We start from the raw sequence: 27008 nt of genomic DNA, 5'->3' as shown, positions 1-27008 counted from the left end.
CAATAATGGCTCGGAGCGACAGTGGTGGTGGCATGCCACGGTACTGTGTCCTTCACCCTGTCACATTTTATCATTTACTTGGATTAGGATAGAAGTCATGCTGGTTAAATTTGCAGTGACATGAAGATAGGTAAGATGCTTGATACTCTGATGTATAGATTTGTGTTACATAGAATCCCAAATAATATGAAACTTAAAATTCTGAACTGAGGTTTGAAAATAATCAGTGAAACAAAATGGAATCATAAAGACAGTCTATGTAGATGACTTTGAGAAAAAAAGACCTGAAGGTTTTAGCTGACTACAAACCAAGTATGAGTCATTCATTCAGTGAACATATGTGTACTGACACCTCTCCTTTCTATTTCTATCACTGTGAGTACACTGGGAATGCAGCAAATCAATAAAATACAGACCTTGCTTTCCAGAAACTTAGTGTAAAGGAATGTATTGGTTTCTGAGGGTTGCCATTAAAAAGTACCACAAACTGGGTGGCTTAAAATAACCAAAAAAATGGGGATTTCCCTGGTGGTCCAGTGGTTAAGGCTCAGTGATTCTAGTGCAGGGGACCTGGGTTCGATCCCTGGTCAGGGAACTAGATCCTGCATGCTGCAACTAAGACCCAGCACAGCCAAGTTAAAACACAAAAAATAACAAAAAAAATGTATTGTCTCACATTTCTGGAAACTGAAAGCCCAACTCAAGGTGGCAGCAGGGCTGTGCTTCTCTGAAACCTGGAGGGAAGAATCCCTCTTTGCCTTCTGTGGCTTTTGGTGATGTCCGTCAGTCTTTGGTGTGTCTTGGTTTGCAGCTCCATCTCCAGTTTCTGCCTCTGTGATCACATGGCATTCTTTATGTGCATTTGTGTCTTCACACAGCATTTTCTTCTTATTAGGACATCTCTGCTAAGTCACTTCAGTCGTGTTTGACTCTGTGCGACCCCATAAACGGCAGCCCACCAGGCTCCCCCGTCCCTGGGATTCTCCAGGCAAGAACACTGGAGTGGGTTGCCATTTCCTTCTTCAATGCATGAAAGTAAAAAGTGAAAGTGAAGTCGCTCAGTTGTGCCCGACTCTTAGCGACCCCATGGACTGCAGCCCACCAGGCTCCTCCGTCCATGGGATTTTCCAGGCAAGAGTACTGGAGTGGGGTGCCATTGCCTTCTCTAAGGACACCTCTGATATTGGCTTAATACGCACCCTAATGACTTCACCTGAATCTAATAATATTAGCGAAGACCTTGTTTCCAAATAAGGTACCAGGGTTTAGGACTTCAATGTATCTTTTTTTTTTTTTCTTTTTAATAGATTGAGCACAGTTCAACCCGTCACAAGGAGTAAAACATATTCATCCAAGCAGTTGCATAGAATTATGATGAAGAAAAAGTGCTGCAAAGATACAGAGCGCTGTGAGCACAAGCGTAGGGTGACCTAATTTAGCTTGGGGGAGGATGTCAGGGAGGACAGGGAGCTCTTTAGGCAAAGAGGAGAAAGAGTAAGTTCACGGAGAGAGAGACAGCTATGCAGGAAGCCTGGAGCAGCAAGAGGCACAGAATTCAGGGAAATTAAAGCTCAGTGCAGAGCAAGGGCATCAGGAGGGCACGGGAGACGTGCTGAGAGACACCGAGGGGCCAGGCCCAGAGGAGCTCTGGGCATTGTGTTGCCATAGTGGAGGCAAATATTAAAACAAGAAGAGTAAGTATATAGAATGGAGAAGACAGTAAATGAGACTCTGGGCTTGCTTGACCGAATACGGACTGCTTTGTCTTGTTGGGAGGGCCATATTTTAAGTGAGTGTTTATCAGTGTGAGTGTTATACTTTGAATTACTGTATCTATCCGCATAGACAAAATCCCTGGGATGATAGCCATTTGGAATTAGTTGAACCAGAAGACTTTCTGCCTTTATTCTTCGGGCAGAGCTAGACCAATGGGTAGGAGTTATAGGAGGGCTCCGTGAAAGGGAGGTCTTCCAGCAGTGGGAGCCACACAGGTTGAGAGCAGGAGCCTTGAGAATTATTTGCCGGAGGAGGACGGCCAGGATACAAGGGATGCTGCAGTGAAGGTGAGGAGGAGACTGTTTTCCTCAAAGGTTCCCTGTGTAGGAAGCCAGCCTTATCTGAGGGTAAGAGGGAACCCAGTGAAGTATCCACTTGGGGCTCAGATGTGATGCTCAGATCTAAAGTCCATTTCCTCACACTTTATAATTAAAATTTTAAGAGCATTAAAAGGGCTTTAAAATTAAATGTCACTGGGAGATTATTAAATAACTGAATTCATTTAAAATACCTTTGTAACACGATGTTATGTATCAGTTATTTGTTGTTCAGTCATAAAGTCGTGTCTGACTCTTTGCGACTCCATGGACTGCAGCACACCAGGCCCCTCTGTCCTGCACTATCTCCTGGAGTCTGTTCAAGTTCATGTCCATTGAGTCGGTGATGATATCTAACCGTCTCATTCTCTGCCTCCCTCTTCTCCTTTTGCCTTCAGTCTTCTCCAGCATCAAGGTCTTTTCCAATTTTATATATATATATATATATATATGTGTGTGTGTGTGTGTGTGTATCAGTTATATATCAAAGAAAAATTGGCAGAATTATTTAGATGCATTTACCTTTGCTGACCCTCTGCTATTATTGCAACAGTTACCCTTCATCTCACATCCTTGGTACAACTCTTCTATTCCTTTTCCTGATGTTCTCTCAGCTGCAGTTCCTTGACTTAGGAGGACACAGCATGAACAAGTGTCCAAGTGTCCTGGGACCCAGTCGCTTTTGGTGGGGGGCGGGGGGTGGTCATAATCAAAGAATCTCTGACCAGCTGCCAAAAGTATATTTATTTATTTATTTTTGAAGGCTAACGGTAGATTATTTAATCTATTTCAATTGGAGGAAGTTACTTTATATATTGCGATGGTTTTTGTCATACATCGACATGAATCAGCCACGGGTGCACATGTGTCCCCCATCCTGAACCTCCCACTCCCATCCGGCTTTGAATGCCCTGCTTCATGCATTGAACTTGCACTGGTCGTCTATTTTACATACAGTAATACACATGTTTCAGTATTATTCTCTCAAATCGTCCCACCCTTGCCTTCTTCCGCAGGGTCCAAGAGTCTATTCTTTACGTCTGGTCTCTTTTGCTGCTTTGCATATAGGATCATCATTACTGTCTTTCTAAATTCCATATATATGCATTAGTATACAGTATTGGTGTTTCTCTTTCCGACTTACTTTACTCTGTATAATGGCTCCGGTTTCATCCACTTCATTAGAACTGAATCAGATGTGTTCCTTTTTATAGCTGAGTAATATTCCATTGCATATATGTACCACAACTTCCTTATCCATTTGTCTGCTGATGGATATCTAGGTTGCTTTCATGTCTTAGCTACAAAAGTATATATATATTTTTTTTACTTTTTTTAAAATTTTTTTTACATTTTATTTTATTTTTAAACTTTACATAATTGTATTAGTTTTGCCAAATATCAAAATGAATCCGCCACAGGTATACATGTGTTCCCCATCCTGAACCCTCCTCCCTCCTCCCGCCGCATACCATCCCTCTGCGTCGTCCCAGTGCACTAGCCCCAAGCATCCAGTATCGTGCATCGAACCTGGACTGGCAACTCGTTTCTTACATGATATTTTACATGTTTCAATGTCATTTTCCCAAATCTTCCCACCCTCTCCCTCTCCCACAGAGTCCATAAGACTGTTCTATACATCAGTGTCTCTTTTGCTGTCTCGTACACTGGGTTATTGTTACCATCTTTCTAAATTCCATATATATGCGTTAGTATACTGTATTTATGTTTTTCCTTCTGGCTTACTTCTCTCTGTATAATAGGCTCCAGTTTCATCCACCTCATTAGAACTGATTCAAATGTATTCTTTTTAATGGCTGAGTAATACTCCATTGTGTATATGTACCACAGCTTTCTTATCCATTCATCTGCTGATGGACATCTAGGTTGCTTCCATGTCCTGGCTATTATAAACAGTGCTGCGATGAACATTGGGGTACACGTGTCTCTTTCCCTTCTGGTTTCCTCAGTGTGTATGCCCAGCAGTGGGATTGCTGGATCATAATGCAAAAGTATATTTAACAGGAATTTCCACATTCACTTGTATCTCTTGAAGGACATCCAACTCACATTCGACATCAGCACTTCTCAAAACCTCTTTCCTTTCCTCCCCACTTTTCCCTTCTGCCAGGTGGATTTTCTCTAGGCTGTAGGCTCTTCTGTTACCCCCAACCCTTTATTACATAGCCCAGCCTGCCTCTTAGCTTTACATTTGCCAGCGGTATGGTGGATTTTTTTCCTTCCTTGAGTCAAAAGGAAAGCTCAGGAGTGGGCGGAAGAGGCAAAAAAAGACTCTTCCTGCTGCCTCTGCAGTAGCTCAGAAGGCCCAGGAACCAAACCCTCTCCAGGGGACAAGGGAGCGACCAGAAATAAATAAATCTTGTCACCTATGTGTGGACAAGAGGGCAGTGTTCTAGGGGCAGTCGGTGGACAAATTGGCTTACAGTATTCATGTGGAGGGTAGACGAGGGTAAGACGAAGGAAGGTAGGCTGGGACCAGAGGACAGAGGGGTGATTTTGAAACCCAGGCTAGAGCATATGAGTTGGAGAAGTTGGCAGGAGGCCGAGACGATAGATTAGATACAGTAGATTAGAAGCGTTAAAATTCAGCTCGTTTCGACCCAGAGGGATAGAGTAGGGAGGGAGGTGGGAGGGGAGGTTCAGGATGGGGGGACACATGTATAGCTGTGGCCGATTCATGTTGATATATGGCAGAAGCCACCATAATATTGTAAAGTAATTATCTTCCTATTAAAATAAATAAATTTTAAAAAATTCAGTTCATATTTCATAATTCTCTTGTTACTTAGGAGTCCACCGATACTTATAAACATTTCCAAGCACATTTTAAAATTACAGACACTAAACTCTCTTTGACCAAAATAATTCATCTACAAGTCTCTGCAAGGCATGGTTTCATTTAAAGTCAGGATTGGGAAATAACAGTGTTATGTTGTTTCTGAAATATTTTTGAAATAGTCTCAGACACAGCAGGAATCAGAGCCCCATATCAGCTATTTCTCTCGTCGCATCTTGGTGCAGAATATTCTGAAGGTCAGCTGAAACAGCTCTTTGCAAAGCAGCAGCAGGAGTGTGAGGTTGAAGGGTGTTTGTTTCACTTTCTCCTTGTTGCATTCTTCTTATTTTAATACTTCAAGGGCACCATTGCCAGACTGTGGTACAGAGCCATTTTCAAGTTATTTTCCTTTTAAAAATTCTTCTTTGTTTGCGTATTCTAAACTTACGTCTTAGAGGCTTTGAATCCTGATGATGAAGGGCTGGCACTGTTGTAATTACTTTCTCTGAGCACATAATAGAAATGTTTTATTCAGATTTATTTGAAGCCAACATGAACTCCCAAACCTCTCAGCCAATAACAGTGTTTCAACCATCTGCCAAGATGCTAAGGATAAAAATCTCTGGTGATACATTGTTTCTGTATTTTAAAAAGTACAAAATCAGAACATGCTTTTCAAAGTTAAAAATATAGTTTCAAAAATGACTATTTTTTAAGAATGACTTAAAAACAAAACCATAAACGATGAGTACACCCAACATGGTATCCATCGAAATTTCTTGAACTTGAATTAAAAACGAATGTGAATTCCGGTTGAATTCCTTTTCTGCCACAGTTTGAGGGAAGAATTTGGGGTAGCATTGAAACAAAAGTAGCTGAGTTCTAACAACTAAATTAGGTTTTTTTGAGGAGCATGAGGGGTAAGTGAATTGAGAGGAATACTATGGCTGTTTGGAAAGAGACCAATTAGAAGAAACCAGTGTTCTAAAGGGCTTCTCAGTCCTTTGCCTTCAGACAAAAAGAGCTTTCTTGTACTTTAACACACTTCCTAGCCCATGAATTTGCTTCTGGCATTTTTAATCTGAAATTTAGCTACTAATCCAGAAATAAGTCAAAATTAACTTGTTGAACAATGGCTCTTAGTCGACAGAAGTGTGGGTTCGTCCAGGTCATCTGGATTTGCTTGGCATCCTTGAGTTGATTCTAATTTGTGTGGACAGTGGATTATTAAGATAATTGTGAGTATTTATTTCTTTTCAAAACATTTTATTAGTGTTTATTAAATGGTTGTTTTTGAGAAGTAATAATGAATCATCTTCCTGTAAAGATGAGCAGCTGGGATGCCTGGTACTAAAGCTGACAGCCACCATAAAATTCAGTAGCATTTAGGAGGATCACTGAATTGTGGCAGAATTTGATCAACAGCAGTCAAAGATTTACAGGCTTAAACGTCAGCAATCTAGAGAGTACGTTCATCTCGAATACCTTATTCTGTGCAAATGTCACACCTAGAATTCCTGTGTTTAGTTTTCTGACAGTTCAAAGAGATTGACATGGAAATACATTGTAGACGCATGTATTTAAAGGTACTTTTAACTTTTTTGGATTTAGAATGGCAGTGCAAGTTTTAAATGGTGAAAACAAAAACAAAATAAAACTGTTGATGTATAAAGTTATACCGAAGTCATTCTGACATTATTTGTTCATCCCTTTTTGTGTTATCTTTACACTATGCGCCATGTAAGGTTTGGATTTTGGAGCTTGCAAATAAGAGCTCAAAGGTCAGTTGCCTAACCTAGAAACTTGTCTTCCCTGTTTCTTCCCATTCTCCTTCTTGATGCTTAAGGTGGAGATGCCTTTTCTCCTAATTGCAGCCCTTCAACCCAACACTACTCTCAGTCTTCCACATGTCAAGAAATTTGTTTTATGCATTCTCCCCGCTCTGGATTTCAAGCTCTCTTTCTCTTCTGACTCTTTCCCATGGGCATCTAAACAGATTAAATTTCTTCTTAATGAGGATCTCCCTCGATCCCATGGACCCCTCAGGCCATTTGCTTGAAAAATCGGAATCCTTACTGACCGTGTCACTTTCAAATTCCTCACTGCTCATCATTTTGCAGCCCCTGCAACCTGACTTACACCCCATGGCCCACAGAACCCTCACCTGTCAAGGTTGCCAAGGACTTATTTATCAAGATCATATTCTTTCCTTCATTTCAGGCACTGTCTGACACTGATGACACTTCCTTCTTGAAAGCTCACTCTTCTTTCGGGTCGAATCTTCTCTGGTTTCTTCAGCCTCTCCCGCCTCGTTTCCTCCAGGAGCAGTGATGTTGTTCTTTGTCTTCCCCTTCCCCCCGCCCATCCCTTAAATGTGTGCATCTTTGGTGTTTCACTCCCTTCCCTCTCCTGTACTGTCTCTCCCTGGGTGATACTGTCAATGAAATTACCATCTCTATGCTGATCCTTCTCAGATCTCTCATCTTCTGGGCTCTGCTGAGCTTTGCTGAGACCATATGGCAATTCCACACATTCCTTAAAATCACAGTGGTCAGAAAGCACCTCCTTCTTTGCTTATTCCTCATTTAAATGAAGGACACACAAACCGTCCAGCAGCTCTGGGTCACAGATCCACATATCCCCAGCTCCTATGTCCTCCGCCTCCTCAGTGGCTCTGTAGTCTGTCCATTTCTCTTCATGATGCCGCCTTTACCCTGGAGCCCGTCACAGACCCTCTTGCCTAGATCATCCCAGTGGCCTGTTTGCCCTTCCCCTCAACTCCAGTTTTGGTGTTGCTCATCCCTTCCCTGTAACACAATCAGAGCGCTAGTTGTCGGGTTGTGTATCTGACTTAAAGTTCTTCAGTGCTCTTGTGGTCAAGTCCAAGCTCCCCGCAGGGCCTGGGGACCCCTCCTCCCCTCTAGCTTCCCCCAGCCCCTGAGCTCTGTGTGTGTACAGCCACTCTCTGTGCCTCTGAATTTTCTGCTCCCCCTGCTCAGAGCACTCATCATCGCCCCTACTCCCCCCAGCCTCCTTCCCACCACATCTTCAGATGGCTCCATCCATCTCATCCCTTCAGAGGTCTCAGGGTAGACACAGCTCTCTCCAGGAAAGCACCCGTGACCATCTGAATCCACCCTTTCCGTGGCCCCCCTCCCCTTGAGCAGAAGCCTTTGCTTCATGATATTGAACTGGCCACTGTCTGCGCCACCCACCCCACTGTAAGCACCGTGAGGGGAGGAATTGTGGCAGCCTGTTCAGGTGGTTCCTCACCTGGCGGTGTGCACTGAAGTATTTATGGAACTAATAAGATAGTAGAAGTGCATTTAGAAAATTTGCTTTTTTTTTTTTTTAACAAAAAATAACCCCCTAACATCAACATTCAGTTCAGTTCAGTTCAGTCGCTCAGTCGTATCCGACTCTTTGTGACCCCATGAATCGCAGCACAGCAGGCCTCCCTGTCCATCACCAACTCCAGAGTTCGCCCAAACTCATGTCCATAGAGTCGGTGATGCCATCCAGCCATCTCATCCTCTGTCGTCCCCTTGTCCTTCTGCCCCCAATCCCTCCCAGCATCAGAGTCTTTTCCAATGAGTCAACTCTTCGCATGAGGTGGCCAAAGTACTGGAGTTTCAGCTTTAGCATCATCAGTCTTCCAAAGAAATCCCAGGACTGATCTCCTTCAGAATGGACTTGTTGGATCTCCCTGCAGTCCAAGGGACTCTCAGGAGTCTTCTCCAACACCACAGTTCAAAAGCATCAATTCTTCGGCGCTCAGCTTTCTTCACAGTCCAACTCTCACATCTATACGTGACCACTGGAAAAACCATAGCCTTGACTAGACGGACCTTTGTTGGCAAAGTAATGTCTCTGCTTTTGAATATGCTATCTAGGTTGGTCACAACTTTTCTTCCAAGGAGTGTCTTTTAATTTCATGGCTGCAGTCACCATCTGCAGTGATTTTGGAGCCCCCAAAAATAAAGTCTGATACTGTTTCCACTGTTTCCCCATCTATTTGCCATGAAGTGATGGGACCAGATGCCATGATCTTCGTTTTCTGAATGTTGAGTTTTAAGCCAACTTTTTCAGTCTACTCTTTCACTTTCATCAAGAGGCTCTTTAGTTCCTCTTCACTTTCTGCCATAAGGGTGGTGTCATCTGCATATCTGAGGTTATTGATATTTCTCCCAGCAATCTTGATTCCAGCTTGTGCTTCTTCCAGCCCAGTGTTTCTTATGATGTACTCTGCATAGAAGTTAAATAAGCAGGGTGACAATATACAGCCTTGACGTGCTCCTTTTCCTATTTGGAACCAGTCTGTTGTTCCATGTCTAGTTCTAACTGTTGCTTCCTGACCTGCATATAGGTTTCCCAAGAGGCAAGTCAGGTGGTCTAGTATTCCCATCTCTTTTAGAATTTTTTGCAGTTTATTGTGATCCATACAGTCAAAGGCTTTGGCATAGTCAATAAAGCAGAAATAGATGTTTTTTTGGAACTCTCTTGCTTTTTCCATGATCCAGCGGATGTTGGCAATTTGATCTCTGGTTCCTCTGCCTTTTCTAAAACCAGCTTGAACATCTGGAAGTTCACGGTTCACATATTGTTGAAGCCTGGCTTGGAGAATTTTGAGCATTACTAGCGTGTGAGATGAGTGCAATTGTGCAGTAGTTTGACCATTTTTTGGCATTGCCTTTCTTTGGGATTAGAATGAAAACTGACCTTTTCCAGTCCTGTGGCCACTGCTGAGTTTTCCAAATTTGCTGGCATATTGAGTGCAGGACTTTCACAGCATCATCTTTTAGGATTTGAAATAGCTCAACTGGAATTCCATCACCTCCACTAGCTTTGTTCGTAGTGATGCTTTCTAAGGCCCACTTGACTTCACATTCAAGGATGTCTAGCCCTGGGTGAGTGATCATACCATCGTGATTATCTGGGTCATGAAGATCTTTTTTGTTCAGTTCTTCTGTGTCTTCTTGCCCCCTCTTAATATCTTCTGCTTCTGTTAGGTCCATACCATTTCTGTCCTTTATCGAGCCCATCTTTGCATGAAATGTTCCCTTGGTATCTCTAATTTTCTTGAAGAGATCTCTAGTCTTTCCAGTTCTGTTGTTTTCCTCTATTTCTTTACATTGTTCATTTGCGAAGGGCTTTTTCTCTCCCCATGTCATTCTTTGGAACTCTGCATTCAGCTGGGAATATCTTTGTCCTCTACCCTTGCTTTTCACTTCTCTTCTTCCCTCAGATATTTTTAACGCCTCCTCAGACAACCACTTTGCCTTCTTGCATTTCTTTTTCTTTGGGATGGTTTTGGTCACTGCCTTCTCTACACTGATAGGAGTGTCTGTCCGATAGTTCTTCAGGCACTCTGTTTACCAGATCTAATCCCTTCAATCTATTCATCACCTCGACTGTATGTTCATATAGAATTTGATTCAGATCATACCTGAATGGCCTAGTAGTGGTTTTCTCTACTTTCTTCAACAAACATTAGCTATTTTTATTACCATAGTACTTCCTAGAGTAGTGATGGGTGTGAAATAACTTTGGAAAGGGTATCTCTCCATATTTGCAATGGCATGTATAGGGCGACTGGTCTTAGCCAAGGACACTTCAGTGGCTGCTTGGGGAGTGGGAACAGGTGGTACCCTCTGGCATTTGCAGTGATTTATTAGCCCAAGATTGCTCACCATTAATGGGACCTAACATGTGCCTGGGGCTGCAGCGAGCCACCAAGATCCTTGACTGTGAGCAGGGTGCTGACTGGGTAATACCCTGTTTATTGAGCTGCAGAAGGTTCTGTGTCCTCTTTTCCTTTTTCAAAAAATTTCCCCTCTTCTCCGACTCTAAAGACAAATTTGGTCACAGTTCTTTAAATTGTGCTGTGCCTATTTGGAGCAAGGTAAGCCGTATTCATGTAGTTTGGTGTTTAATAAAGCTAAATGGATTGACATCTTTTAAAGCACCAACTGCCTTTACAAACTAGAATTCCCCATCAGCTGTTTGCATCTTGGATGTCCTTAGCAAGATGCTTGTCTGTATCTGGATTCTGTGTCAGAAATTTTGAAGCAGTTTAACTTCTGGGTATTACTGATTTGATGTAAAAGAGGAGAAAACATAAATGTTATTGCTTTGTAGTGGTCTCACTTGTGTCTTTTACTTGTGTGCACCTATCTCTAACAAAGCTAGTGGAGGTGATGGAATTCCAGCTGAGCTATTTCATATCCAAAGATGATGCTGTTAAACTGCTGCACTCAATATGTCAGCAAATTTGGAAAACTCAGCAGTGGCCACAGGACTGGAAAAGGTCAGTTTTCATTCCAATCCCAAAGAAAGGCAATGCCAAAGAATGTTCAAACTACCACACAGTTGTATTCATTTAACATGCTAGCAAGTTAATGCTCAAAATCCTTCAACCTAGACTTCAACAGTATGTGAACTGAGAACTTCCAGATGTACAAGCTGGATTTAAAGAAGGCAGAGGAACCAGAGGTCAAATGGCCAACATCCATTGGATCATAGAAAAAGCAAGGTAATTTTAATTCCAGAGAAACATCTATTTCTGCTTCATTGATGATGCTGAAGCATTTAACTGTGTGAATCACAACAAACTGAAAAATTCTTAAAGAGTTGGGAATAGCAGACCACCTTACCCTGCCTCCTTAGAAATCTGTATGCAGGTCAAGAAGCAACAGTTAGAACCAGACGTGGAACAATGGACTGGTTCAAAATTGGTAAACAAGTATGTCAAGGCTGTATATTGTCACCCTGCTTATTTAACTTATATGCAGAATACATCATGCGAAAAGCCAGGCTGGATGAATCACAAGCTGAAATCAAGATTTGTGGGAAAATGTCAATAACCTCAGATAATGGGTGACACCAGCCTTATGGCAGAAAGCGAAGAGGAACTAAAGAGCCTCTTGATGAGGGTGAAAGAGGAGAGTGAAAAAGTTGGCTTAAAGCTCAACATTCAGAAAACTAAGATCATGGCATCCGTTCCCATCACTTCATGGCAAATAGACGGGGAAACAGTGGAAACAGTGACAGATTTTATTTTTTTGGACTCCAAAATCACTGTGGACGGTGACTGCAGCCGTGAAATTAAAAGATGCTTGCTCCTTGGAAGAAAAGCTATGACGAACTTGACAGTATATTAAAAAGCAGAGGCATTACTTTGCTGACAAAGGTCCATCTAGTCAAAGCTATGGTTTTTCCAGTAGTCACGTATGGATGTGAGAGTTGGACCATAAAGAAGGCTGAACAATGAAAAATTGATGCTTTTGAACTGTAATGTTGAAGAAGACTCTTGAGAGTCCCTTGGACTGCAAGGAGATCAAACCAGTCCATCCTAAAGGAAATCAGTTCTGAATATTCATTGGAAGGACTGATGCTGAAGCTGAAACTCCAATATTTAGGCCACCAGATGTGAAGAGCCAACTCATTAGAAAAGACCCTGATGCTGGGAAAGATTGAAGGCAGGAGGAGAAGGGAATGACAGAGGACAAGATGGTTGGATGGCATCACCAGTTCAATGGACATGAGTTTGAGCAAGCTCTGGGAGATAGTGAAGGACAGGGAGCCTGGTGTGCTGTAGTCTTTGGGGGTCACAAAGAATCTGACACGACTGAGCAACAGGACCACAACAACCTATCTGGAAGAAACTTTGGAGGAAGATACTGTTTAGAAATTTTTATTTGGAGAAAAGCTAAGTCCTGCACCTAATTTAAGTGAAAGCGTGTTTTCATTTTCCAGAAAAATAAAGGTTTTAGACTTGAATGCAAAAGTTTATTGTTGTTTGTTTTTTACCTACCGGAGTGAACGGTTACCATTTCTGATTACCTTTATTTTTTAATACTTATTTCTTTGACTGAATTAGATCTTAGTTGTGGCGTGGGAAAGCTATTGTTGCAGCTTCTGTCTGGTTGTGGCACTCAGGCTTAGTTACTCTGTGGGATGGGGGATCTTAATTCTCCACCCAGGAATCAAACTCAGTTCTCCTGCATTGGAAGGTGGATTCTTAACCACTGGATGCCCAGGGAAGTCTGATTATCTTTTATCCTGCATTGTACTTTTGGCATATCTTTATGAGAAATTAATCTCTTAAAAGTAAGAGAAATGAGAGAAAAATCAGTAATTTCATGGTATTGTGTCCGTATCTTTTTTCCTCTCTTTAACTAAATTATTTAACCTACACTAAAATTTGAAAATATTTTTTGCAATTTAAAGTTATAGAAATATAATTGATGTTGAGTTTGGGGATTGCAAACCTAAAAGCTCTAGTTCAGAGACAACACATGCACACACAATGGGGCTAAGTTCCCAGGCTTACATGGTTTAATTCCTTTTTTACTATCAGGCCAAAAATAGAAAGTACTGATATCTCACCAGGAAACTAGCAGCTCACATGAGGAAGGGAAATTTGGTTCTAATTTGGATGAGCTAATTTGTTGAGGATTTGCTGGAATGCCTGCTCTGCCTGGTTGCCACAGCTACTTTCTCCTGTGAGATTTATTGTCAGGGCCTGTAATACTGATACCAAGGATTAAGTTTGAATTTTTACCCTTTATTTAGAGGAGGAGAGCAAAGATTCGCTTCTGTGCAGCTCAGTGCTGCATCAAACTTTTGGACCAAAGTGAAAATCCAGGATCAACTCTTGACTGTAATTGGCACATTTTTGAAGGATTTCTGTGGTTAGTTGAAATGAGGTCTGCTCTATGGCATTGTGATATTATCAGGGTAGGGAATTTACTTGACCTAAAATTCTACATGGTCAAGTTTACAACCTGGATGGAAGAAGTTTGAGAAGTACATAAATAAATCCAAGTTGCTGAGGAAGGGATTTAGCTTTATGGCAAGAATTCATAGGGGCTCCACCAGGGGGTTAGATGTCTCGAAACTGTTATGCTTAGGGTTGGGGATGGGGGTAGGGACTCAGGAAGGTCTGACTTGTATCCTCAGGCTCATTAAATCCAGAGACATTACTGCGGCCTAAGCTGTTGCAGAGCCCTCTATGCCTTTCCACTGGCTAGTTTTCAGATCTCAGTTAGTATGTGCATATTTTATTCCTCAGTAAAGAGGCCTCACATCATGTATGGATGTGAGAGTTGGACCATAAAGAAGCCTGAGTGCCAAAGAATTGATGCTTTTGGAATTGTGGTGTTGGAGAAGACTCTTGAGAGTCCCTTGGACTGCAAGGGGATCAAACCAGTCAATCCAAAAGGAAATCACTTCTGAATTTGGAAGGACTGTTGATGAAGCTCTAATACTTTGGCCACCTGATGTGAAGAACTGACTCTTCAGGAAAGACCCTGATTGCTGGAAAAGTTTGAAGGCAGGAGAGAAGTGGGCAGCAGAGGATGAGATAGATGGATGGTATTACTGACTTAGTGGACGTGAGTTTGAGCAAACTCCAGGAGATAATAAAAGACAGGGAAGCTTGGTGTGCTGCAGTCCATGGGGCCACAAAGAGTTGGATGTGACTTGGCAACTGAACAACAGAGAGGCCACTGTCTTAGAAATTAGTAAAATAAGCAATTATTGAAGAAAAATACATATCTGTTTCTAGTGTCACCAGAATCATTTGTGACCTCATAGAAATGTTGATTAGGACTTCTGTATTCTAAGGTTCAGGTCATGGTTATGAGTGTCATATGGGGCCCCTTCCCAAAGTCTAGGATCGTGGTCCTCTACTATATTTTATGTAGGTTTCATACTCAGTACCAATCCTGGTATTAATAGCAATAGCTGACAGTGGATATGTTGGTTTGGATCATTGTCTGCTCTTGGAAAAAGTGTGTGCCCTCCAGACCAAATAGGATCACCTTCAAAATCCCTGCATGTTTTCCCTGCATATCTGTTTGCTGATGAGACAACATACCGGAGCCCCGGCGAGGACAGTAAATGCAGACAGGTGTCAGAAAACAAGTATGAGTGGATTTTTCATCAGTGAAAAAAACCTTCTAGAAATGAGAATAAGGTTATCATAACCATTTTACAACAGGAACGTATCTTTTAAAATATTTTAAGGGAAAGGTATTAAATTTTCAAAAGTAAGTATCACGGACTCTGTGGGAAAGGGAGAGGGTGGGAAGATTTGGGAGAATGGCATTGAAACATGTATACTATCATGTATGAAACAAGTCGCCAGTCCAGGTTCGAGGCACGATACTGCATGCTTGGGGCTGGTGCACTGGGATGACCCAGAGGGATGGTATGGGGAGGGAGGAGGGAGGAGGGTTCAGGATGGGGAACACATGTATACCTGTGGTGGATTCATTTCGATATTTGGCAAAACCAATACAATATTGTTTAAAAATAAGTTTAAAAATAAAATTAAATTAAAAAAAAAAACAAAAGTAAGTATCAAATTATATTACGTTAGACACAAGTATCTTATTTTTTCTCATTCCTTTGTTGCCACTCTACTTTCTATATCAGCATGTCTCCACAAAACAGATTTTACAAAAGAACGGGATTCTTTTTTTCTTTATTGACTAAGCAGTATATTATACACCTGCTAGGATTTAATAAATGTTTATCTAATAATGATTCATTAAATTGATCTAGTACAGTCTTACATTGGTTTTTTTTTCCATCTTGTTATATTTCTGCAAAGTTGGTTTTGAGTTAGCTTTTGCAATCAGTATTTTATCAGTCGTGCGTAGTTAAGACTGTTTGCAAAGAACATTGCATAATCTGTCAACTCAGAGAAGAGTTTCTGACGTCTGCATTTCTGTTACTGAAAAGCAAATGAATACTTGACATGTGGCGGCTTTGTTTTATTCCCTCAGGGCAGCATAGGAAAACTGAACATGAAATTGGAGAGAGGCAGTAGCAATCAGGTCTTCACTGATTAAAGCTTTATGTCTCTGTAAACAGTTCTGCTTCCCATGTAATCTGGAGTGAATTAAGTTCAGTTTTATGTTGATAAGATGAGGATCATTCACTTATTCAGTTTGGGCAATTTACTGAAAAAACATTTTCCCTGTTTTTAGCATTTCAAAGAAAGTTTATTTATTGGTTGACTTGCTTATTCTTTTTTATGTTTATGTTATTTTGTGTTTAATAGAGTTAGAAGTTTCAAAACCAACATGGTGACCATACTACCAAAGAAGGGATTAAAAATAAATAACAGCTCACCTACAATCCTGTCCTTCTCTTTTTAGTTTTCTTTGCTTCCTTCCAAATTCCTTTGCAATAGTTTTAAATTTTGTCTTTTATTTATAATATTGGATATTAATCACTTTATTAAGAGAGTGTTTTATTTGTGTGTGTGTTAGTCACTCAGTGATGTCCAGCCCTTTATGACCCTATGGACTGTAGCCCACCAGGCTCCTCTGTCCATGGGATTCTCCAGGCAAGAATACTTGAGTGGGTTGCCATTGCCTTCTCCAGGGTATCTTCCCAACCCAGGGATTGAACCCAGGTCTCCCACATTGCAGTAAGGATACTGTTTGAGCTACTTGGGAAGCCCTGTGTTTTGTTCAGTTAATGACTAATAGGTATGCCTCATTCTGTGTATCAGCTGTTTGCTAAAGTTGTGTATGAATTGTCCAATTTTCACATGATCTTAAATCATTACTAAAATTCACCAGTGGGTCTCCATTTCTGAGTACTTTTTAGTTGGCAGTTGTTCCTAATTCTTGATCTTTGCACGTCTCTTGTTGTGTAAAAACACTTAAATGGTACGGAAGGTCAGCATTTAGTAAATATCTTCAGTTCTCCTCCTCCTACCTCAGTTGGCCTTTGTATAACTTCAACTTTTTACTTGATTTTTCTTTAAGCAAGACACTTCTCTTCCTTATCTTCTAGATGTGTTACAATAGAAATAGCTATTTAAGGACTACCTATGGGTAGAAATTGATACACATTTGAGTTATGGAAGTTTGATAGATTTTGACTTCGGAAGCGGAAATATTGGCAAATTGGAGATGTCAGCTATTTGTGAAATGTCATGCTTGGCACTCCTTCAGGTGTTTTGGAAGATGCTGATGTGTAAAACTTTATTTTTACCATCTAGGAACTTTTCACTCATTTTTGTTTTTCTCTTTGATTTTTTTCTCTATATCCTTTGAATCAGCCACTTTCAACATCAGACTTTCAAACATTGCATGTATATTCATGAATGAATAATGTTGAGTGAGTCAGCTTTTTATACTAGAGTTAGCATGAAACTGGATTATTCACATCCCAGAAATTTGTTCTCTTATGAGCACAAGTCATTGAGATTCAGTATAGAAAATGTGGGGCTTCCCAGGTGGCATAAATGGTAAAGAACCCGCCTGCCAGTGCAGGAGACATGAGAGACGTGGGTGTGATCCTTGGATCAGGAAGACCCCCTGGAGGAGGGCATAGCACCTCACTCCAGTATCTTGCCTGGAAAATCCCATGCACAGAGGAGCCTGGCGGGCTACAGTCCATAGGGTCACAATGAGTTGGACACGACTGAAGTGATTTAGTAAGCACAAATAGAAAAGATATTTTATTATTTTTATTATTTTTAAATGAAATATGTTTTAATAATAGTTTTCTTTTATGGAGATTAAGTTGAGGAGTGTTCCAAGGTTTATTTCTTAGGATAGAAAACTCCAAGTTCCTCAGAGAAGTTGTCACGCTGTGATCACGTGAGTTTAGGTTATTGATAGTGATTATAATGAGATTATAACATTCGATCTCTGTAGACCATTGTGCAGTAGAATTGGTAAACATGACTCTGAACTTCTAAAAGTTAAATACATTTAATTTTATTGACCGAGAAGCTGCATATACTATTTTTTTTAATTTTATTTTATTTTTAAACTTTACATAATTGTATTAGTTTTGCCAAATATCAAAATGAATCCGCCACAGGTATACATGTATTCCCCATCCTGATATTCCCTATTCTTCAGTTATTTCCTAGTCTGCTGAGTTATATGTCTTCTTAGACAAGGTTATATATGGCCTTTTAATTTTTATATTTTGCACATGAGTTGTACATATTCATTGGAGATAAATTTAGAAACACATATTAGCAATATAATACATATTGTATGAAATACATAGAAGTGAAAATTAGCCTTCCACCCAAAGATCATTATTGTTAATATTTTGGTATATTGTGCTTAAGACTTTTTACTGTAATATATGTATTTTTCGCCTTACTCAATCCATATTTTGTTTTTCAATGTTAGATTATTGGGAGCTATAAGGTGTGGGGAGTAAGACTTTCTATCTACCTCATTCATTCCATTTAAAAAAGAACATTTCAGAACTTGGCATGGACTTTGGCTTTATTTATTTACTTAGAGATTTCAAGTAAATATAAATAAACATGTGTCTGATTACAAATACATACTTTAGGCATAATTGAATAGCAGTTTTATTTAAAAATCTCTAAGCATGTTTGGGGCTTCCCTGGTGGCTCAGTTGATAAAGAATCTGCCCACGATGCAGGAGATCTGGGTTCAGTCCTTAGGTTGGGAAGATCCCCTGGAGAAGGGCATGGCAACCCGCTACAGAATTCTTGCCTGGAGAATCCCATGGCCAGAGGAGCCGGGTTGGCTACAGTCTGTGGGTTGCAAAGAGTCAGACATGACTGAGCGACTAAGCACAGCATAGCACACAAGATGTTTTGGGGGGAATTTTTTAATTTTTTAATTTAAATGTGGCTCTACATTTAAATGAAACAGAATGAAATGAAAGCAAAGCTCACGAGTAATTGATAAAGCTGTAGACCACATAATGATGATGTTTTTACCTGCTTTTAGGCCTTAACTAGACTATAAGTCCGGAGAAGGCAATGGCATCCCACTCCAGTACTCTTGCCTGGAAAGACCCATTGACGGAGGAGCCTGGTGGGCTGCAGTCCATGGGGTCGCTAAGAGTCAGACACTACTGAGTGACTTCACTTTCACTTTTCACTTTCATGCATTGGAGAAGGAAATAGCAACCCAACTCCAGTGTTCTTGCCTGGAGAATCCCAGGGACCGTGGAGCCTGGTGGGCTGCCGTCTATGGGGTCTCACAGAGTCCGACACGACTGAAGTGACTTAGCAGCAGCAGCAGACTATAAGTTCTGTAAAGCTAGAGGCCATTCCTGTGTTCCACACAATTCTAGACATATCTTAGCACAATCCCTGGAGTGTAATAAGGCCTAAAAAATGGGAGTTCAAGAAATGATTGAAGAAAAGACAGAAACAAAAAGATGAGGTGATTTACCCCTTTGCTTGCTGCAAGGATAAGTGAGATATCTCTTGGAATTTATTTCTGTTAACATAGCTTTAAAAATTGCAGCAACAGGAACTTCACTGGACCTCCAGTGGTTAGGGATCCATGTTTCTAATGCAGGCAATGTGGGTTCGAATCCTAGTTGGGGAACTAGCATCCCACATGCCAAACAGCCAAAAAGCAAAACAAACAAAAGACACAAAAACAAAAACCTGTGTAAAAGTTTCTATCCCAACATGCTTTAACTAAGTTTTCAAATATAATTATCTATTAAAAAATTGTAATAACAAACAAAAATGGCAAATCCTTTTAATCACCCAAGGTTGCCATCCTTTTGCTCCCCAGATAAGCCACCTGTGGCAGTCCCTAGAAGGCCACATGGACGTGTACTCAGAAAACCACAGCTGGGGCTTGTTGCGCCCCAGGTGGCGCGAGTGGTAAAGAACCACCAGCCTGCCAGTGCAGGAGACTCGGGTTCCATCCCTCCAGAGATGTGGGTTCGATCCCTGGGTTGGGAAGATGCCCTGGAGAAGGAAATGGCAGCCCCCTCCAGTATTCTTGCCTGGAGAATCCAATGGACAGAGGAGCCTGGCGTGCTACAGTTCATGGGGTTGCAAGAGTCGGACACGACTGAAGTGACTTAACACAGCATATCTAACCCTCCTGACTGCTCCAGGCCACACCTTCAGCATCAAGTTAAAAGCAATCGGGTGCCACAGCTGCCGGGAAGCTGGGCAGGGAACTGGAGAGAGGATTCCAGACCAGCTTTTAACACTGTCCATTCTCTTCCTCAGGTTGCCATCTTCAGAATGATTCCCTGCAGAGCAGCGCTGTCTTTTGCCCGATGTCTGGTCCGGAGGAAAATCGTCACTCTGGACAGTTTAGAAGATACCAAACTGTGTCGCTGCCTATCCACCATGGACCTCATCGCCCTGGGGGTGGGGAGCACACTGGGTGCTGGGGTCTACGTGCTGGCCGGGGAGGTGGCCAAAGCAGATTCTGGCCCCAGCATCGTGGTCTCCTTTCTCATTGCTGCACTGGCTTCTGTGATGGCAGGGCTTTGCTACGCGGAATTTGGGGCCCGAGTTCCCAAGACTGGGTCTGCCTACTTGTACACTTACGTTACTGTTGGAGAACTGTGGGCCTTCATCACTGGCTGGAATCTCATTTTATCTTATGTGATAGGTATGTTTCCAGAAACTCAACCTAATTGGTTAGGATGGTAGAAATAGCATTCCTGAGTCAGCGGCCTTAGGGTTCTGTGTAGGGTCTGCTTTAACTAGCGCCTAGGTGATCTGAGTATATCTTACTCCCTGTGTGTCTCATTTTTCTGATCACTCAGTGACTCCTAACTGCAAAATTCTGTGATTCTGCTTTTTTCCCTGAATATGTCTCTTGTGAGCTTAAAAATCTGTTTCTTAAAAGACAACAGTTATTTAACGCAAGTAAAGTTACCTGATTCCACAGTTACAGACTTGAGCGTTTGCTTGCTATTGTGAGATAATGTTATATGTGTTGAAAATGTTCAATTCTGTCTGAACTAACTCATGTTTATCCTACAATAGAGGAGTACAAGATGGTATTAATTTTCTCCCACTGACCTTGTATATTCTGTGGTTTGGAAGGAACATCAAGTGTTGCAAGGGCGTGGAGTGGCACTTTTGATGAACTTCTTAGCAAGCAGATCGGTCAGTTTTTCCGGACATACTTCAAAATGAATTATACTGGCCTTGCAGAGTATCCAGACTTTTTTGCTGTGTGCCTTATATTACTTCTTGCAGGTAAGAAAACCAGTTACACTTCTCCCTAAGGTGAGCCAGATTTGTTGTCCCAGGAAAAAAGGTTACTGCTGAATTTTGGACCTAAGTGCCAGGGCTAGGCAAGATATTTACACACAGAAGTTACTGTTGGAGATCTGTGGGCCTTGTCACTACCTAGAATCACATTTTGTCTTATGTGATAGGCGTGTTTCAAAAATATATCTAGGGCCTCCCTGGTGGCTCAGCGGTAAAGAATCCACCTACCAATGAAGGAGACATGGGTTTGATCCCTGGTCTGGGAAGATCCCATATGCTGTAGAAGAACTAACCCCATATGCCACAACCTCTAAGCTTGTGCTCTAGATCCTGGGAGCCACAGGTCCCGAGCCCTCATTCTCTTGAGCAACAAGGGAAGCCACCGCAATGAGCAGCTGGCACACTGCAGCTGGAAAGTAGCCCACACTCGCCACAACTAGTGAGAAGCCCATGCAGTGACAAAGACCCAGCATAGCCAATAAATAACTAAAATTATATGTATGTGTGTGTGTGTGTGTGTATATATATATATATAAAGAAATCTAAATTATACAGAACTGTAGAAATAGAATTGGTACTTCTGAAATAAATGATACCTGGAAGGCACTAAATAATCAGATAAGGTACATCAATTTTACAATACAAATTGGAGATTTGCGGAAATGGCCACAAAGTTTCAAAATAAGGAAGAATGTAAAATCGGGGCATTATTTCATCTTTTCAGTTACAACTAAAGATGTTTGCAAGCATACTGTTTCTAGAAGAATTCAGTCTTTCTGTTTATACCTATAGAATGTAGACATCTGGTTGGAACGGGAGCATATTCAAACCACCTGTCATTTTTTTGATGCAGACATTATGTAAACAAACATACTTGATGCTAGAATTTTCCCATTTTCATCAGTTGTATAGCATAGTGGTTTAGAAAGGCAGAGGATTTAGAATCAAGAGTGACCACGTTTTCAGTTCTTTTCTGCCACTTCCTATCTGTGGAACATCGGATGACTTAATCTTTCCATGACTTAGTTTGTTCATCCATAAAATGAGGATGTCAGTGTTTACCTTGTGCAGGCTTCTTGCTTGATGCATAGTCAGCACTTAGATGGCAGGCAGTTTCATTTTGTAGACACAGCTCATCCCTGCCTGATACTTGTTTTAAGTATTTGAACATTTTCTATTTTGATTGTCATTCTACCTTGTACTCCTGCTAAACCCATCAAGCATTGCACTAAGAATAAAGTTCATGTCTGTTTCTACTTTCTGCTTGATATACTCTTGCATTCCTGTCCAACCTTATCTCGAGCTACTTTCTCCCTCTCTTTCTATAATTTTTCCTTATAAAATTATATAATTAAGGAACTTCCCTGGCAGTCCAGTGGTTAAGACTTAGCCTTCCTTGACAGTGCAGGGGTTGAGGGTCTGATCCCTGATCGAGGAAGCTAAGATCTGACATGCCTCATGGCAAAAAAACAAAACATAAAACAGAAGCAACAGTGTAACAAATTCAATGAAGATTTTTTTCTAAATGGTTCATATCCAAACATATTTTAAAAATTATATAATTAAAAATATTAAAAATTGCCCCTTAAAATGTTAGCCATTAATTTGATGTTTTATGTAGGGACAGGGTTAGTGACATGAACAAAATTTATAGGTCCTAATTATTTGATATTTTCTTCCTAATGTCAGAAAAAATTGCATCAGTGGTTTTTCCACAGGTGATAGGCTTTGTTTGTTTTGGTTTCTCAACAGCCTACTAACATTAAATTACTTACATCACACTTTATTTAGGGATGGTTTCAGTGACCTTAAATATTCAGCTTTAATCTCTAAATGATGAGAAGCATGTAGCTGTGACACAGTTCCCGTCATTAAATTCCGTGGCAAGACTCAGGCCTTGGCTTGCATCTTACGTCCTGAGTTCATCGAGTATCATGCCTTTCTTTCAGGACAGGCCAAGATTACAGGCTAGCTTTATTCTTAGAAACTTTGAAGACCAAAATCTCCTGCTATAATCTTTATTCATATTGCAATGTCAATTGTCGTATCAACTGAGGCTGTTGCTTTTATTAATGGTACAGGGAAGCATAGGCAGGATTTCAGGAGGTGACTAGTCTACTGGCGGGAGCTGGGGCTTTCAGAATGAGAGCGCACTTGGGGTGCTGGGAAACAAAACACGGAGCTGGCTTTGTTGTTTTCCAAAGTCTATAGCAGTATTGTGTGTATTTCCAGGGTGTGTAGTTGTATAGTGTTTCCTAATCTGACAGACAATTGCAGAGTCAGTCAGTATACTGAGAGAGTCAGTAATTATACTGACCATACAGTTTTCCTTTATGTTGCTAATACAGTTGTATTCGTGTATAATTCTGGGGATGAAATTCAGCATTCTCATCTCTACTTGTATAATTTTGCTTATTTGACATGGGTGGTATCAGATCAGATCAGATCAGTCACTCAGTCGTGTCCGACTCTTTGCGACCCCGTGAATCGCAGCACGCCAGGCCTCTCTGTCCATCACCAACTCCTGGAGTTCACTCAGACTCACGTCCATCGAGTCAGTGATGCCATCCAGCCATCTCATCCTCTGTCATCCCCTTCTCCTCCTGCCCCCAATCCCTCCCAGCATCAGAGTCTTTTCCAATGAGTCAACTCTTCGCATGAGGTGGCCAAAGTACTGGAGTTTCAGCTTTAGCATCATTCCTTCCAAAGAAATCCCAGGGCTGATCTCCTTCAGAATGGACTGGTTGGATCTCCTTGCAGTCCAAGGGACTCTCAGGAGTCTTCTCCAACACCACAATTCAAAAGCATCAGTTCTTCAGCGCTCAGCCTTCTTCACAGTCCAACTCTCACATCCATACGTGACCACTGGAAAAACCATAGCCTTGACTAGACGAACCTTTGTTGGCAAAGTAATGTCTCTGCTTTTGAATATGCTATCTAGGTTGGTCATAACTTTCCTTCCAAGGAGTAAGCGTTTTTTAATTTCATGGCTGCAGTCACCATCTGTAGTGATTTTGGAGCCCAGAAAAATAAAGTCTGACACTGTTTCCACTGTTTCCCCATCTATTTCCCATGAAGTGGTGGGACCGGATGCCATAATCTTCGTTTTCTGAATGTTGAGCTTTAAGCCAACTTTTTCACTCTCATCTTTCACTTTCATCAAGAGGCTTTTTAGTTCCTCTTCACTTTCTGGCATAAGAGTGGTGTCATCTGCATATCTGAGGTTATTGATATTTCTCCCGGGAATCTTGATTCCAGCCTGTGTTTCTTCCAGTCCAGCGTTTCTCATGATGTACTCTGCATATAAGTTAAATAAACAGGGTGACAATATACAGCCTTGATGAACTCCTTTTCCTATTTGGAACCAGTCTGTTGTTCCATGTCCAGTTCTAACTGTTGCTTCCTGACCTGCATACAGATTTCTCAAGAGGCAGGTCAGGTGGTCTGGTATTCCCATCTCTTTTAGAATTTTCCACAGTTTATTGTGATCCACACAGTCAAAGGCTTTGGCATAGTCAATAAAGCAGAAATAGATGTTTTTCTGAAACTCTCTTGCTTTTTCTATGATCCAGCGGATGTTGGCAATTTGATCTCTGGTTCCTCTGCCTTTTCTAAAACCAGCTTGAACATCAGGAAGTTCACAAGTAAATATGTGATTATAAGCCTTTGATCACACTTATTGCCCCAACAGTAAAAACTAAACTTTCTTTGATCCATAATTCATACCTTATACAGGATGGATTAAAGATATTAATAAGATAGATATAATCATGAAAGGACTGGAAGGAGGCAAAGGTGAATGTTTTGGGGTTAACATTAATCTTCCTAGAGGTAGAAACTAAAGAGGAAAAATTTATATTATAAAACTTTCCTACATGTGTTATCAATACTAAGATTAAAATTAAAATTATTACATGATAATTAGGTAGACCACAAGCAGTGTCTGCCATAAAAACTGAATCTTCTTGAATCTCGAATCTTAACAGAGTAAAATAAAACTCAGCAAAACCTTTGTCATTCTTTTATTGGAGAAATAGGCTAGCCCATATTTCAAATTAACCACATCATTTTAATATTTGTAATTTGGGAGATACAAAATTGTAGAAATTTAGAACTAGAAGGGAACTTAAAAATTATTTAAGTGTATAATTCGGTTAATTAATGTGGTAAGGGGAGTCCAGCAGGTTATAATCTACTGTACATTGCTTGGCTTTGTAAGCAATGTGTAGTAGATTATAGCCTGCTGGACTGTTGATTTCCACAATGTGGCCTGTTGATTTCCTCTTCAATGCAGGAACTGCCCATGTGTTTGCCCCTAGCGTGCTTGAATCTAGATAATAAACGGCAATATTATAATGGTCTTTTTTTCCCAAAAAAAGTACATGATAAATTGGGAAAAACATTCTGTATACATGTACAGACGGAGAGCTTAAAGCATTATTGTATAAATAAGTTTTATAAATCAATATGAATAAGAATAACCTAATGGTAAAAAATGGACAATTTCAACTGGCCAAACTTTCTGGAAACTGTACTGACAGTATGAACCAAAAGTCTTATATAAAGTGTATACCACTGATATGGTGCTACCTTGTAGAAAATTATTGTAAAGAAATAATTAGAAGGTGTTAAAAGATATTTACAAAAGGATGATTAGGTCAGTACTATTTATAGTTGTAAGAAACTAACAATGACCTGTTTGTAAATCTAGGAGTAAAGTATAGTGTATCCATAGAGTAGAAGGGAATGTGGCTGTTAAAAATAAAATTATATATTTGTTGACATAGAAATGTGTGCATATGTGTGTGTGCAAAATTCTGAAGGGATTACACTTGATCTTTATTTTCTTTCTTTTTTTTTTTTCCTGCGTTTTCGAGTTACTTGAGTCAGAAATTGATTGCCTTTACAATCATAATTTAAAAATAAAACTATTAAAGAGAGAATTGATTTAATAAAATTTTTGAAATGATAATTGAAGAATTACTTTGTTTAATTTATTCAGTAAGTACGAGGCAGAAAATATGATTGAAAGAAAGAAAAGAGAAAGAAAATTTTCTTTGAAAATTTTGCAGCCATTAACCTTGAAATCGCTTTTTAAGAATAGCATTTCATTAAAATTAAGTTACTTTACCTCCACTTGGCCCTGCCCACCTGTGAATGATTCCTGAAGTTACTAGCACATCCCCTGCCTGAAACGCTAGGGCTTCCTGGTGGCACTAGTTGCAAAGAACCCACCTGTCAATACAGGAGACGTAAGAGAGGTCTTATGCCTCCTGTAAGAGAGGGCTCTTATTGAACCCATAAGAGAGGTGGGTTCAGTCCCTGGGTTGGGAAGATCCCCTGGAGAAGGGCATGGCAACCCACTCCAGTAATCTTGCCTGGAGAATCCCATGGACAAAGGAGGCTGGCGGGCTACAGTCTGTGGGGTTGCAAAGAGTCGAATACGAATGAGGTGACTTAGCATGCCTCTGTACCCACCCATTGGTAATAATACCCAGTTCCTAATTTTATTCAGTTATTGGAGAGTGTGAAATCTCCTGGCTATGAGCACAGTCTGCATTCTGAAATCTTTAGTTCTGTATACACTTAGGTGACTGAGTAAAAACTCTCCATAGAAAGGGAATCCTGGTGAAATAATATCCTAAAACCTGTAACTGTCTCAAACTACTGTAGCCTTTTCCTAAAGGTGAGGTAAAAATTAAAGCACCCTTTATTTTTCCATAGGTCTTTTATCTTTTGGAGTGAAAGAGTCTGCTTGGGTGAATAAAGTCTTCACAGCTGTCAATATCCTGGTGCTTCTCTTTGTTATGGTAGCTGGGTTTGTGAAAGGAAATGTGGCAAACTGGAAGATTAGTGAAGACTTTCTCAAAAATATATCTGCAAGTGCCAGGTAAAATATTTGGGCTTTTCCCCTCCTATTTCGAGTTTAAAAAAAAAAAAAAATTTGCCTGCTCTTGTCTTATGTTACATTTTCCTCTAGAACAACAGTTCTCAAACTTTTTGTTTCAGAGAACTTTGTGAAGGTCTATTCTATTTCAAGACTGTTTTCCCCAGGTTTTACCCAAAGCACAAGTGTGTAGGTATGTTCACCACTGAGCAGCTGTTTGAAGCT

At 40.7% G+C, this 27008-nt stretch overlaps 1 protein-coding gene across 6 annotated transcripts in view; it reads left to right on the top strand.

Moving 5' to 3' along the window:
• The window catches only part of SLC7A2 (solute carrier family 7 member 2), a 71883-nt gene that overhangs the window by 21986 nt on the left and 22889 nt on the right, over nucleotides 1-27008 (top strand). For all 6 annotated transcript variants that reach the window (XR_015156299.1, XM_086380651.1, XM_086380652.1 and 3 more), the window contains exons 2-4: nucleotides 19895-20285; nucleotides 20726-20881; nucleotides 26621-26786. Coding sequence is in view for 4 of the 6 variants with exons in the window: in XM_086380648.1 (XP_086236774.1) it covers nucleotides 19895-20285; nucleotides 20726-20881; nucleotides 26621-26786 (713 nt within the window). In the remaining 2 variants the exon portion in view is untranslated. The remainder of the gene's footprint in view (nucleotides 1-19894; nucleotides 20286-20725; nucleotides 20882-26620; nucleotides 26787-27008) is intronic.

This window comes from Bos grunniens, chromosome 27 (assembly GCF_055505025.1).
Source record: "Bos grunniens cultivar Pamir isolate PY7600 chromosome 27, Bosgru_T2T1.0, whole genome shotgun sequence".
NCBI lineage: Eukaryota > Metazoa > Chordata > Mammalia > Artiodactyla > Bovidae > Bos > Bos grunniens.
The sequence above is the reverse complement of the archived record's forward strand: the minus strand, read 5'-3'. Positions and strand labels throughout refer to the sequence as shown.